Source organism: Fukomys damarensis, unplaced genomic scaffold (genome assembly GCF_012274545.1).
Source record: "Fukomys damarensis isolate Sample0158 unplaced genomic scaffold, DMR_v1.0_HiC HiC_scaffold_19, whole genome shotgun sequence".
In the NCBI taxonomy this organism is placed as follows: domain Eukaryota; kingdom Metazoa; phylum Chordata; class Mammalia; order Rodentia; family Bathyergidae; genus Fukomys; species Fukomys damarensis.
In genome coordinates, this window is record NW_022900931.1 from 30,365,001 (window position 1) to 30,377,818 (window position 12,818).

The 12,818-nt window shown below is 46.8% G+C and overlaps 1 protein-coding gene across 1 annotated transcript in view; it reads left to right on the forward strand.

The window, feature by feature from the left end:
- Positions 1 to 12,818, forward strand: part of Frmd4a (FERM domain containing 4A) — a 494,886-nt gene that overhangs the window by 420,129 nt on the left and 61,939 nt on the right. Inside the window, exons 7-9 of the mRNA XM_033765957.1 lie at positions 50 to 106; positions 977 to 999; positions 11,741 to 11,824. Coding sequence (XP_033621848.1) covers positions 50 to 106; positions 977 to 999; positions 11,741 to 11,824 — 164 coding nt within the window. The remainder of the gene's footprint in view (positions 1 to 49; positions 107 to 976; positions 1,000 to 11,740; positions 11,825 to 12,818) is intronic.

Genomic DNA, 12,818 nt, shown 5'->3' on the forward strand with positions numbered 1-12,818 from the left:
TTGTTGTTATATGTGAAACTTACCATCCTTACTGGTTTTCCCTTTCCAGGAGCTTATTGATGTAGACAGTGAAGTGGTGTTTGAACTGGCTTCCTATATTTTACAGGTGAGTGGTTCTACAGAGAAGAAAAGAAATAAGACAGTATGTACAGCCAGTGGCCATACCCACTAATTACTTGTCTGTTTAGACTTTTCTAGACACAAGCTGGACAGAGCTATTAAGAATACTGATACCATGGCAGTAAATAGGATATTCTATCATTTCAAAACTCTAAGACAGCAAATCTCACTGCAAAGGAAAGTTGTGTTTACCTGAGCCTAGGGAAAGTGGGGATCATTCCATGGCCCCATTTTCTTTGAATGTGGTGCCCTCTTCTTCCCTGGGCAAAGCCAAGTGAATAGAATTAATCACCAAAGAATCACCCCGTGCCCCCTAGAAAGACAAGGAAAAACACCCTTAAGCTGACAAGAGAGAGAAAGAGAGGGAGGGTGGGAGAGAGGTCTTATATTAGCTGTAACAGCAGCAAGGTAAGTTGAAGTGGTACCCTTGATATTTCTTGAATACCACTACGTGCAAGGCACTATACTAGATTCATGGCAATTTTTATGGCTCCTTCCTCTGGGGTCTTTTGTGTAACTGAAAGATAGCCCACAATACAAAACAGTAAGTGACATAAGAAATAGTTTTATCCAGATATGTGTTCAGGTTCAGAAGCTTTACACGTGAACGATTAGACCAGGGACCAGAGGCGACAGCTTGCATTTTGCCATGTGAATCCCTTCACTCTCCAAACTTTAACTTTGTTTCTCAAATTGGAGTGGTTCCCACTCGTCTTAGACCTGCTGTAAACAGGATGATCGCAGTAAGGAGGTGAGCTTACCTCTCGTTCTGAGCAGTTACTGTAATTATACAGTGTGTTTGAATCTAACACTGGATGAATGTGTTTCACTGATGTTGAATTTTTTCCTTCTACAGGAGGCAAAAGGAGATTTTTCTAGGTGAGTTTTCAAAAGGGGTGTTTTTTGGGGGGGGTAAAATGTGTTCTGTTGCTTTTTTATTAAAAGAAACTACTCTACTAGTGACATTATGTCTTAGTGGTGAGTTCTACTCAACTTATGCACTGAAGCAATGGATGAGGAAGAAAACACAGTGTGTTGGTTTATGTCTAGATGTCCCCCCAACGCCTCATGCAGTCATAGGTAGGGCTCTTTCAGAGATGGCTGAATCTAGAGTGATGAATGCTGGGATTGAGGGTGTGTGAGTACTAAATCAGTGCACTGATTGGTTTGGCACAACCCTAATCCCAGTACCCTGGACACAATATAAGGGACAGAAAGAGGCTTGCCTGGTCTCTTGCTTGCTTGCTTGCCGTCTTCTGCTTGCCCTGAACTGTTTCTCCTCTGTGACAACCCTCTGCCACTCTGCCTTGGGGCCAGCTGACTATGGACTGAAACCTCTACAAACTGAGCTAAATAAACCTTTCCCCCGTTTAACGTTGCATGTCAGGTATTTTGTCTCAGCAACAAGAAAAGTAACTAAGACAGACAGCAACAACAAGGACATTCAGTTCCAGAGAAGGACCCTACAGGTTTCACTGGGCTGGGCTGAGTCTAGTGTTGCAGGGCTGCTGTGCTGAGGTGGATGGCCTGGCCCGCAGTCTCCATGGAGCCTGCAGTCGCACCTGTGGTGTAAATGTGGTAACTGACAACGTGGCAGTCCTACAAATATGTGGACATCTTTCTTTTAATTCTCTCCGTGTAGTCCCTGACCCTCAAAGGACAAAACTGTGCCCTGTGGGGAGATATATTTCATGGAAGTGTTACAGTGTAAATATCCCATTTCACCTTCCTTTTTAAGACTGTAACGCTGGAGAAAACATAAACAGACCTAACCGCCAGAAACTGGGCACAGCTCCCGTAGCCCTGTGAAGTGAGTACTGACTGTCCTTCCTTCCATGAAGCCTGCCGCCAACCACAAGCTGGGGTCGCCTGCAGGACCCTCCCTGGAGTCTTCACAGTGTGCCCCTGAGGCTGTGGGCTCAAAGGCAGACATTACTCCGGGGATTCTGCCTTATCCACTCCTCAGGAAAAGCCCAAGACAGCTCTTTCTCCAGGGTTAGGGTCTACAGGCAGAAGGAGGGCACACATGCTCAGGACAGTGCAACAAGCTTCTCAGTTTAGTGCTCTGGCCCATCAGGAGGAAGGTTGAAGACTGGTATTAAAAATAAACATGAATCGTACTTCTGCTCCCTCAGCTAGGTTTTGAAGGATTTGGTCTTTAAATGCAACATCACCAAGCCTAAGGTCCATGTCCTCAGTCAGATAGTCCAGCACAAGTAAACATTTTAAACCCTAAAACAAGGGTTGGCAGACTGCTTCTGTAAAGGGCCAGTCAGAGCTGGGGGCTTTGCAGGCCGCAGGGTCTCCGTGGCCGTTGGTCAGCTTTGGGGCGGCGGGTAAGCAGACAGCGCTTGTGTTTCCAGGAGACTTCACTGAGGGCCACAGAAGTTGGAACAGTGCATAGAATTTCATGTGTCGTGAAGTAATCCTCCCTCTCCTCCTCCTGTCTCCTCTCTGTCCTCCTCCACTTAAACGTGCACAGGCTGTACAACAAACAGGGCTCTGGACTGGCGGGGTTGCTGTATGCTGACCCTGGTCTAAGTTCAGCCCCCCCACTCCAATGGATCCTTTGCCTGAGGAGGCCTCCAGGCCTCCTTTTCTTGGGCTTCTTAAACCCTTAGTAGGAAGCAGAGGTCATGATATATACTGACCGCTGGAGACCTTGAACGTGGCGGGTGAGAATCGCATTCACTGGATGAATCACTTTTGGGTTGTAAAATGTGAAGTTTGTTTGTTTGTGTGTGTGTTTGTCTGTCTTGCTGTTTTCTTATGACCTTACCTTGGTATTGGAATATTGGTTTTCATAAGTCCGTGTCCCCTCACAAAAACTTCTGGAGTCCTGTGAACAGCTCCTTAAAACCATAAATCCATCGGCTGTTAGTGTCTCAACTACTTGCTCTGAAGATACTTTTGTGTTTTCCGGCTCTGAACCACGCCATAAACATTATTTCTTTTTGAGAGCAACTGGCAGGGTGGAGTGCGAAGTGGGAGTGGCCTCACCTGGCCCCACGGGCCATGGGAACGTGGCCACACAGGTTGCCAGTGGGGAGGAAGTGCAGGGCTGGCCCGGGTGGCCATGCCTGGCCCCTGATGAGCTTGTGGAACGCCAGCTTGTCCCAGTGGCTGTGGCTTCTTTGTCAGAGGGGTCTTCCAGCAGTTCGTGTACAGCTGCAGCTGTTGGGGTGGGAAGGTCAGGCACCACATCTGAAGGTTAGTTTGTCTCATCACACAAAAGCTGTACCCCAAAAGTAGGGCGATCTATTCCATGGGGCCCCTGGTCCATACCCACTTTCTGGAGTAGCCGTGGTTCATAAAACTCTCTTTAGAAGTCCAGGAAAAACAGTGCTTGAGTGGCCTGGAGCTTGGGAATATGAGAAGTAATTTTAAATTCCTGTGTGTATCTCTTCCCATCTACATCTGGGAAGATCCCCAAAACATGAAAGCTGACCACAGCTGGCGTGATGGCTGAACATTCCTTATACGTGGCTCAATCTCGTAATTTAGTTTTACAGAAAGTGAGTTTTGCTATTAGTCATTAATGCGTGACTCTGTGGCCTTAAATACACATAACTAAATGGCTTTCACTTGGACTGGACTCTGTAAACACAGAGCATTTTCCCGAACAGCATCTATAAAGTACGGTGTCAGCTTGAAAGTACTAGTCTTGAGGAAGCCTTTTATATAGATCCAGAACGTAATTCTAAGAGATGCAGAAATCTAGGCAGTCAAATAACCTTTTAAATGAATTGTGGCCAAGTAATTCTTCAGAGCCTGAGAGGGTCTTAAATCTATAACTTCCAAAAGTATAATTTGCACAAGCTGCTGTTTTTATGTATTCAAGTTTCAGTGACTGTATATAGGGCGACACTTGTGTGGAATGAATATTAAAAACCTACAAATTGCCAGTACAATTTCCTTAAAGCACAAAAGAAAAACGGCTATTTTTACAAATATGAGAAGTCAAAAGTGCCGGTGGGCTTTAACAGAAAAAGAGCTATATAAAGACAAGCCAGAGTGCAGTGCTTTCCCACGAAACTCAGGCTGCTTTTGCCTGTCTTCTGCGCTTTCATTTGCTCCGCAGATCCTGAAGTCTATTCTTACGTAACTCTCTTCTCTCCGTTAATGGAAATGCTCACTTCTTGTCTTATTCAACTTGACAGTGAAACCCTGGGTTTAGCATTGCTGAAAGAAAATGACGGAGGCCTAGACAGATAAGCGCAGTGTATGCGACAGGAAGAAATACAGGCCATGCGTGTTCAGACCCCGACACAGAGTGGACAAGTGTGTACCGATCGGAGGGTCAGGAAAGAGTTCTTATCTAAAAACAATGTTTTCTCTCTTGTATTATTTTCCGTAGCACAGCATGGACAATCTTGTTTCATTTCCTGGTGGGTGTGTGGGCGTGTGGGTGTTAAATTTTTTTTTAAACCTTCATGTCTATCAACACTCAGGAAGTCAGCAGAGTTGGCGCTTATGTTTAAAAACAACTGAACAGGCTCAGAGCTGTGAATCAAGGCAGCTGCAGGAGCAAATAGTAGGTGGAGATGGGCCAACAAAGGCTAAATGCAGAAAGTTTATGTTTAATAAGCACCGCCAACAACTAGTCAGCCAGTGACACTCTGCGAACTGTGTGAGCTGTGTCCATCACAAACACCACTGTGTTCTCAGTACTGATCGCTGACTTTTTTTGTTTTTTATTTTCTTTTTGGTACTGGGGATCGAACTCAGGACTTTGCGCTTATGAGGCAGGTGGCGACACCACGGAGCTAAATCCCTGGCCCTAATCACTGACTTTTTATTCGTAAACTTTTTTTGAAAAAAATCTTGAGTCATTGTAGAAAAATATTCTCTTACAAAACTCAGTACAGCAAACTCCACCTAATCAACCGATATCCAAATTTTCTAATATATTAGAAGTTAATTACATTCTAATATGATTAAATTATATTCTAATTAAACTTAATAGGCTTATTATTGCACAATGCTAAGTGAAGTGTTAGGTACAAGAACTTGAGTTTTAATTTTTTTTTCCTAAAGGGACTTTCCTGAAAACCCTGTTGACCAACTTCCTTACCCTACCTTGGGAGTCTCCTCACACGTAGACTGATCGGCTCAACAGTGTGACACGAATTTAAAATGATAATAATTTTAAACATGTTTGCAAAATTAAAATTTTAGGTTTCTGCTGAACATTGCAAATCATTAGTGCCCAAATCACACTGCCCTTGATCTAAAGAATCATCCATACATTAGTAGGGACTACCTGAGTTTTTTAAACAAGATTTATTGAAACCAGATTGGTAAAGCTCTCGCTCTGGGCTGTCCACTGGGACCTGGAAATATCTCTGTGGCCGGGGACAGGGTAGACCAGCGATAACCGCTAAAGCAGGATTCTCCCAGCACAGGACTTATTAGGGCCAGGAAGCTAACCTCACCTGGAAAGGAAGGACTGGTGTTAAGGAATCCCGTGTCACCAGCCGTGGGTCTCTGCGTCACAGGCCTGCCCTTCCAGGGCAGTGTGGTGACCAAAGAGAAGGGAGCTTTTCCAGGGATGCTCGGGGGCAGGTTAGGTGACATCTGTGCAGAACTAAGTGCTGGTCTACCTGGGATTCAGTCATCAGTAAGAATGCTTACTCTGTCCCTAAGATGTCTCTAAGAATCCTGCAGGTTCTTCTTTTTAATCTTGGTTTTAGAGCGATGCATTAAGCAGTCAGAAGAAACAAATAGCAGTCTTCATCAGCAAGGGATATTGATTTTCACCTCCATGTTAGAAGACAAACTGGAGTATTTATTTGTGCTGAAAAATTCCTGTTAACTTCCAAAGGCCACATGTCCCTAGGTCCCTGGGAGAGCAATTAGAAGTAAAGAGCATAAAGACGTTTTAATATTTTATCTCCTGTAAACTGTGGCAGTATGTAGTCAGCAGTCTGGAGAGAAAGAAACTTTTGTCATAAAAAAAAAGTTTCCTTGATTTTTTTCCCCTTTTTTAAAAAATCTTGTCTGACTTTTTTTAAAAAACATTTGTAAATTAAAGTAAACTAAAGCTGGCTTTCTGGTTTATGAGAGTACCAGGTTTATAAGTCTTTTTGATCAGGCCAGAGGATGCAGTCATAGGTTAGAGCAAGGACTTTCTTTCATTTTTTATTTTTATTTTTCATCATTTTAAAATTTGATTTTTCTCCCTCTTGGAAATGATAAATAATTTAGCATTGTTACAAAATTTCTTCTGCTCAGTTGGAGGGGGAGTAGCGATCACAATAAGGAAAAGTGAGATGCCACCTGGCTGATGAGGTATATTAACCAGAAAGCAAGAACTTTAAAAGATGGACAGGAAAAGACAAAGAGCTAATTTCCTTCTAAGACACTTTGTTTTTGGTAATGTGAACACTTGTATCAGTTGCTATCCTGAAAAGATGACAAAGTTATTTTCTCAAAGAATTGACAGGTTGCAGGGAGAGCTGATTAATTGAAAGCAGCAGCCTGTAAAATCAAAGTCCCAGCCACTGGTCTGTTAATAGCATTACTTTGCATATACACGGGTGGTTTTACTAGAACAAGTGTAGGCAAGCTCAGTTTTAAGTCGTTATTAGTCATTTTGGTCAGTGGGTATGTTTTCCTACCATTGTTTAAGTGGAGAGAATACTGCTGTCGCAGATCACACAGTGGGAGAAATACGTTTGCTGAGACTTTTAGATAATTAGTGAAAAAACAGTGTATCAGGAGTAGTTAACATGTGGACTAGAACTTACATACTCTGCCAGGGTGTGTCACACTTAAACTTGCAGATTTCCCTCCTGAAAACTTCCCAGGAAAAATGTCGCGTCACGTGCTTAATGAGAAACACGCCTATCAACCCAAAGAAGACCTTTTCTGCAGGAAGAAATGAAACTAATATAATTTTTCATGTAGTAATTTATTTTTTCAAAGAGAAGCAGGAAGAGGAGTGTGTGAAGTTTTCCTGTGATTTAGAAACGACCTTGAGGGTCGTGTGTGACCCAGAAGCAGCTGGGATCTTTCATGCCAGCAGCAGCTTTAAAAGGAACAAAGTCTAGACGTTTGAAGCACAGTGCTCCAGTGGAAAAGTTACAAATCATTAAGAAAGCTTTGTTTTGTGGACAAAAGTTCGTTTGACTGAGCTCTCAAGTGTGTAATTCATATTTTTGAAGTATTAAAAAGTTTTCGGATAAGGTTTTCTTCAGATCCTATGAGAATGGTAAAATATAAAGTACGGAGGAAATGTATTATGATGGTTTATCACTTTTGTTACACATTTGTTTAATCTCAGCATTATATTTGAGTGAATTCTATGAATGGCTGAAAGGTTCGTTCATGGTTATGTCCGTTTCTCAGAGTTGAGAGTCCCAAGCTAAAGGGCAACTTTGCAGAAAATTAACCAGTTGTTTTCCTCATGCTATTTGAATACATTTTTTCCCCAAAATCATGGACTTGACAAACAATTCTTATAACTTGTTTTGAATTTTGCACATTTCCTGCTAAATTAGAAATTCACAAAATTTCCTTTCATGCTAAGAAAACCCGACTCACTAATCAAGAAAGAAGTCGTTACACATACAACTGAACAATTGGCATCAGAAATACCCAGAACCCTTAAATGGGTTTGTAACTTTGCTCTCTGCAGAGCTGGTGAACCAGCATGGTTTATTCACCCTTGACACAAGCGCAGAGTCCTGAATCCTGTACTGGAGCAAAACAAAACAACTCTGAGCAAGCCCAGGTGCATCCGTTTGTCTGCAGGTGTTAAATGCAGCAGCAGCAGCTCACAGACAGAGTGCAGTCCCAGGGGTGGACGGACGCCCCTGCGATGCCTGTGTCATGGGCCTCCCGTCATCAGAAAGCTTTGTTTCTCCCCTACACCTGGGAAGCGCATGGTGGGAGGGGTGGGCAGCTCTTGACCTTTTCTCTCGATGCTGCTGCAAGTGGGCGAAGTGTTGACCACACATTGCCTCGATGGGAATGGTAGGATTTACCCCAAATTGAGGCTAAGAAGAGTTTCCTGAAGCTTTCTGGATTTTGGAATTGTGGGTGAGTGACTGAGGACCTAGTCTCATTCTACTTAGGAGCTGCCTTCCCCTGGAGAAATTTCCCTCGTGACACATTCACGAGTACCGAAGTTAGTCTGGAGCAGTACATCATCATCTCTGAGTTCCACCCTGTTCCTTTACGCTACCTCCGTACAGTTTTCTGGATTTAGTACTCAGTTGTTTTTATGCCATGCGGGTGAAACCAGCTGGCTTCAGGAAGAATTTTTGAACACTAAGCATATTCTCTTGGCCCCAGATTTCTACAAATTCCAGACATCTCATTTGACTGAGGGGAAGTTCCTGAAAAGGTTATTTCCTAGTATTTGAAAAGCCAGCACACTGTGGCCTTTGCTAGTCGTGTCCTCAAGTTTAATTCTGGCCTCCTTCAGTTAGTTGGCTTGGTTAAATTTGTTTTTGTTCATTGTGGCAGATTGACCACTTGATGTCTTGTTAGAAATCTTTGTTTTCCCCAGTAGATCATTCTAACATCTCATGTTGTAGGCAGTAGAAGGCAGGCATATCATCTCAGCACCCCCAAAAAACTACCGAAACTCTGATGCACCACTTTTCATGCTAGCAACGTTAATAGCTACCGAAACAACTATGCTGTGCATGGTGGCTCATGCCTGTAATCCCAGTCTTCAGGAGGCTAACGCAGGAGGATCACTGCAAGTTCTAGGCTAGTCTGAACTGCATAATGAGACCTTGTCTCAAAGAAAAGTTACTGTTTGTGGTCCTGGGGATGAACCCAGGGCTTTGTACATTCTAGGCAAGCACCCTAGTGCTGAGCTTTGAGAAATGTTTTATTTTGAGACAGGGTCTCACCAAGTTATCCAGGGTGGCCTCAAACTCAAAATTCTTCTGCCTCAGCCTCATGAGTAGCTGGGATTACAGGTGTAAAGCACCAAACCTGGCTTATACCTAAATTTTTTAAATAAAATCTGGCCAAATGTAAACAAAATAAGAAACCTGGACTTTTCTTCCTCGTTTAGCAAGTGGTTGTCAGAAATCTTTGTTTCTAAAAATAAGACATGACTGCGCCAAGCTGCATGGGGTGTTCCGTAGATGAGTGCAGGGCTCTGGGAAACCATCGGCACAAAAGCCAGAGTGGAAGCTGGGCAGTGCAGCCTTGCGCGTCCCTGGAGAGAGAGCGCAACCTCTCCCACCGGGCAGCTTCCTGGCTTCCAGCCCTGGAGTTTGGCTGGCTGGACAGGAATAGACGCCTCCAGGTCCCTGCAGTGTTTACAAACAGCCGGAGACAGAGAGAACGCCACTGCGTGCTTGTTTGGGGAAGGTCAGGGGCCTGGATCCATTCCAGGGTGTAATGGACGTGGATGAGCTTCATGGTCGGTGGTTTCTCTCTGTGTGTTTTGTGTAACCTTGCCCTGGTGGGGACCCCAGAATAACTGCAGGCTTCAGCAAGGCAGTCAAGCATGTGGCTGTCATCAGGGGACTTGTGTGCCAACAAAAGAGCTTTGGTGGGTAAGATGATCTCTTCCTCCTTTAGTTCCTTCCCTAAATGCACTTTAGTGGTGGTGGGGTAAACCCACACTGAAGTTTCAACTCTGTGAAAGAGAGAGTTCCCAGCTCCTTTTCTCGGTGTCATCCCATGAAAGTGTATCCAGTAAGTGTCTGTACTGAGGGCATCTTCCCAGGCACTGACGACCTGTGCACCAAATCCCTGGGCTCAGGGAACCTACAGTGCTCAATGGGCTCAAGCGTTTGGCAAGCTGGATATTTGCTTCCACTGTGCCTCAGTCATAACGGGGAACTCCTAGTCATATTTGAGAACTGAGCCTTCTGAAGCATCGGGCGTTCATTGTGTGAAAATTCCAGTGACCATTCATTGCCCACTGGAGCAGCTTAAATCCTCTAGCCTGGCAATGAAGGACCTCAAAATTTTGGGCCCAACCTGCCTTTTCAGCCGACTGTTCCCCCCTCATTCGGATCTGTCTTGTCAGTCCTAGGACGTCCATGATTTGTCCTGAGCTCGCCTGAGGAGAAACGTGAGGTTCCTCTCTTTTTATTCACGCGAGGTATCCCCCAGAGCCTTCAAAGGCCCCTTTTTCCTCTGAACTTTCAGATTTGTTGTTTGAACTGACACCGTCAAACACTGCCCAGAGGTACCTTTGTGTGTACACCTATCGCTGCCTCCCCAGCTGAACCATGAGTGCCTTTTGCATAAGAGCTGTGTCGTATCACTGTTTTTATTAGCAGTACGAGGGACTGAACTCAGAGCCTCGCACATGCTAGGCAAGGGCACTACCGCTGAGCTCCACTCCCAGCACTTTTAAAACTTTACTTCAATACAGTGTCTCACTAAGTTGCTAGGGCTGGCCTCGAGCTTGGGCTCTGCCCTGGCCTGCCGAGTAGCTGGGGTTACAGGCGTGCACCTCTGCACCCTACCTCATCCCTTTTCAGATCCTCTGTGGTGCTCGCCGTACCCCAGTGTACACCACGAACACCTTACTGATTTTGGTGCCACTTCCTCGTCTGGCCACGTGGATTGTAATGGTCAAGACATTGAGTCAAACAGTCCCGAGTTGACTTGTTCCGCTGGTCAGTTGTTCAAAGCTAGGACAAACTTCGCTGTTCTTGTTCTGAGTTGCATTTGAAAAATGCCCTGTCCGGGACATCTGTAGTGTTAGCCAGAGCCACACAGTCCTCTCACCACCTGTAAGCTCCAAGCATTGGTGCATCCCAGAGGCAGAGCTGGCTCCGCTGTCACCAGCGGTAACCTCCACTGAGGCATGCGGTGTGGCGTGGGGGGTTTGCTGTCCAGAACTCTGCGTTTGGGCTGTTGCTTCCTTCACATTTGTTTATCGATCTAGCTCACTGCTCTGCTGGACAGCGCTGCTCTGTGTCCTGGTCGCCAGTATTTGCCTTGCTCTGTAGGAGCAACACAGAAGCTGCCGATAGCTCGGGCTGGGGCCGTGGGTCTAACGCCGGGCTCCAGGAAATGAGCCTGGGCGCCCAGCTGAGGCGTTGAGGCTTTCGGTGGGGCCGGTGTAGGGGCACAGAGGGAGAGTGTGGGGTGAGTGTTCAGCACGTGAGGAAGCTTGGTTAGACCAGGGGAGCCTAGTGTCTTGCAAGCCTGAGCACATACAGCTCTGGGAAAAAGAGACCCGAGTCCAGGGCCAGATGCATGAGATCGCCCGACTCCACGCTTTCTGGGTAGTTTCCAGGCCTTGTCGAGAGCAAAGGCTCTTTATTTATCATATTTCAGCAAACACTTTTCAGCGTGCGGTCAACCTAAGCCAAGAAAACTACCACTTTGTGTGTACTGGCAAGGCAGACACCACCCCGAGGAAGCAGGGACCGGGCAGGCCCTCCCCCATGGGGACCCGGAGGAGCCACTCTGGGCCCCTGTGGGGGCTCGAGCCCTCTGAGCATTCTTCCCTGGTTCCCTCAGGTCCTTCCCATCTGTATTAAGTAAATAAATAGAAGGACAGCGGCCCTTCCTCCCACCACTCTGCAGTAGGCAGGGACTGGCTGTGGCTCCCGACCTGGCAGCCTCAGGTCTCAGCAGTCGCCCAGTGGGTTCCTCGGAGTGACTTTTCTGGCCTTCTCTCTTTCAGCAATGAGGTCGTGAGGAGTGACCTGAAGAAGCTGCCAGCACTGCCCACCCAAGCCCTGAAGGAGCACCCCTCCCTGGCCTACTGGTAAGACCTCGGGCTCCCGGGCGCAGGGCCCAGCCTGTGCTGCACGGGCTTAGGGGAAGAGTAACTTGGATTCCGTCTTCCGCATTTGTTTTCATGATGTGTTGGGTGTGGGACTTCTCTTTTTCTTTTTAATCTAAAACAACCCTCCTAAGAGTCCACCTTGGACCCTCACAGCTTCCAGGCCTTCCATGTGTGGTGGGCTTCACGGTGGACTCTGCCATGTGCTGACAGCACGTGTGAAGGCAGGGCCAGGAGTGCAGGAGGGGCTCTTTGCTGGTGAGAGACTGGGCCTTCACTTTCCCCCGTGTTTCGTATCTCCTGGCTTAGCTGCTCCGAGACCCTGTGTCTAGTTCATCTGATCCTGAGTAACCCTGACCTGTGGCAGGTCCCATATTGTGGTTTGGGACCCACAGAGCGGCTTGCATTGCTGGGGAGTGGTTGAAATCCTGCTGAGCGCATTGGCCGGACTGCTGGCCCAGGAGGACGATGGCCCCGCCTTCCTGGTGTCCCTTCTGGCCTCGTTGCAGAACCAGTGTGACTGCACACAGCATAGAGCACGGCACGGTGAGCTCAGGCAGTTAACGGGGGACTGCGGAGCCTCTGCATAGGCTTTCTGAGCTCTTCAGATCGCCAGCATTGCATCCCGTCTGGACGCCTCCGGGCAGTGGCTGTGCAGCCATTCGGTGGCTTTGAGAAGTCCCTTCAGTTGAGATGGGCCGAGTCCCGATGCAGTGCCCACTAACGGGATTAAGGTGTGGCTCGCAGATCGCGTCTCTGAGAGGCATGGGAGGCGTGGCTCCCTTCAGTGTCCCGACAGCGTGGAAACCCTAGTGCCCTCTCCCAGCTCCTCGTGCTCCTGGTTCTTATCTTCTGTATCTCCCAGCTGCTCCTGTTCCAGAATCGGCTGGTGCGGGAGCTGGGGGGTGTGAGACGGGAACCCAGGAGACGGGGGGTTTCCCGGGAAGGGGAACGGCTGGGGGCGAGCTCAGGGGGA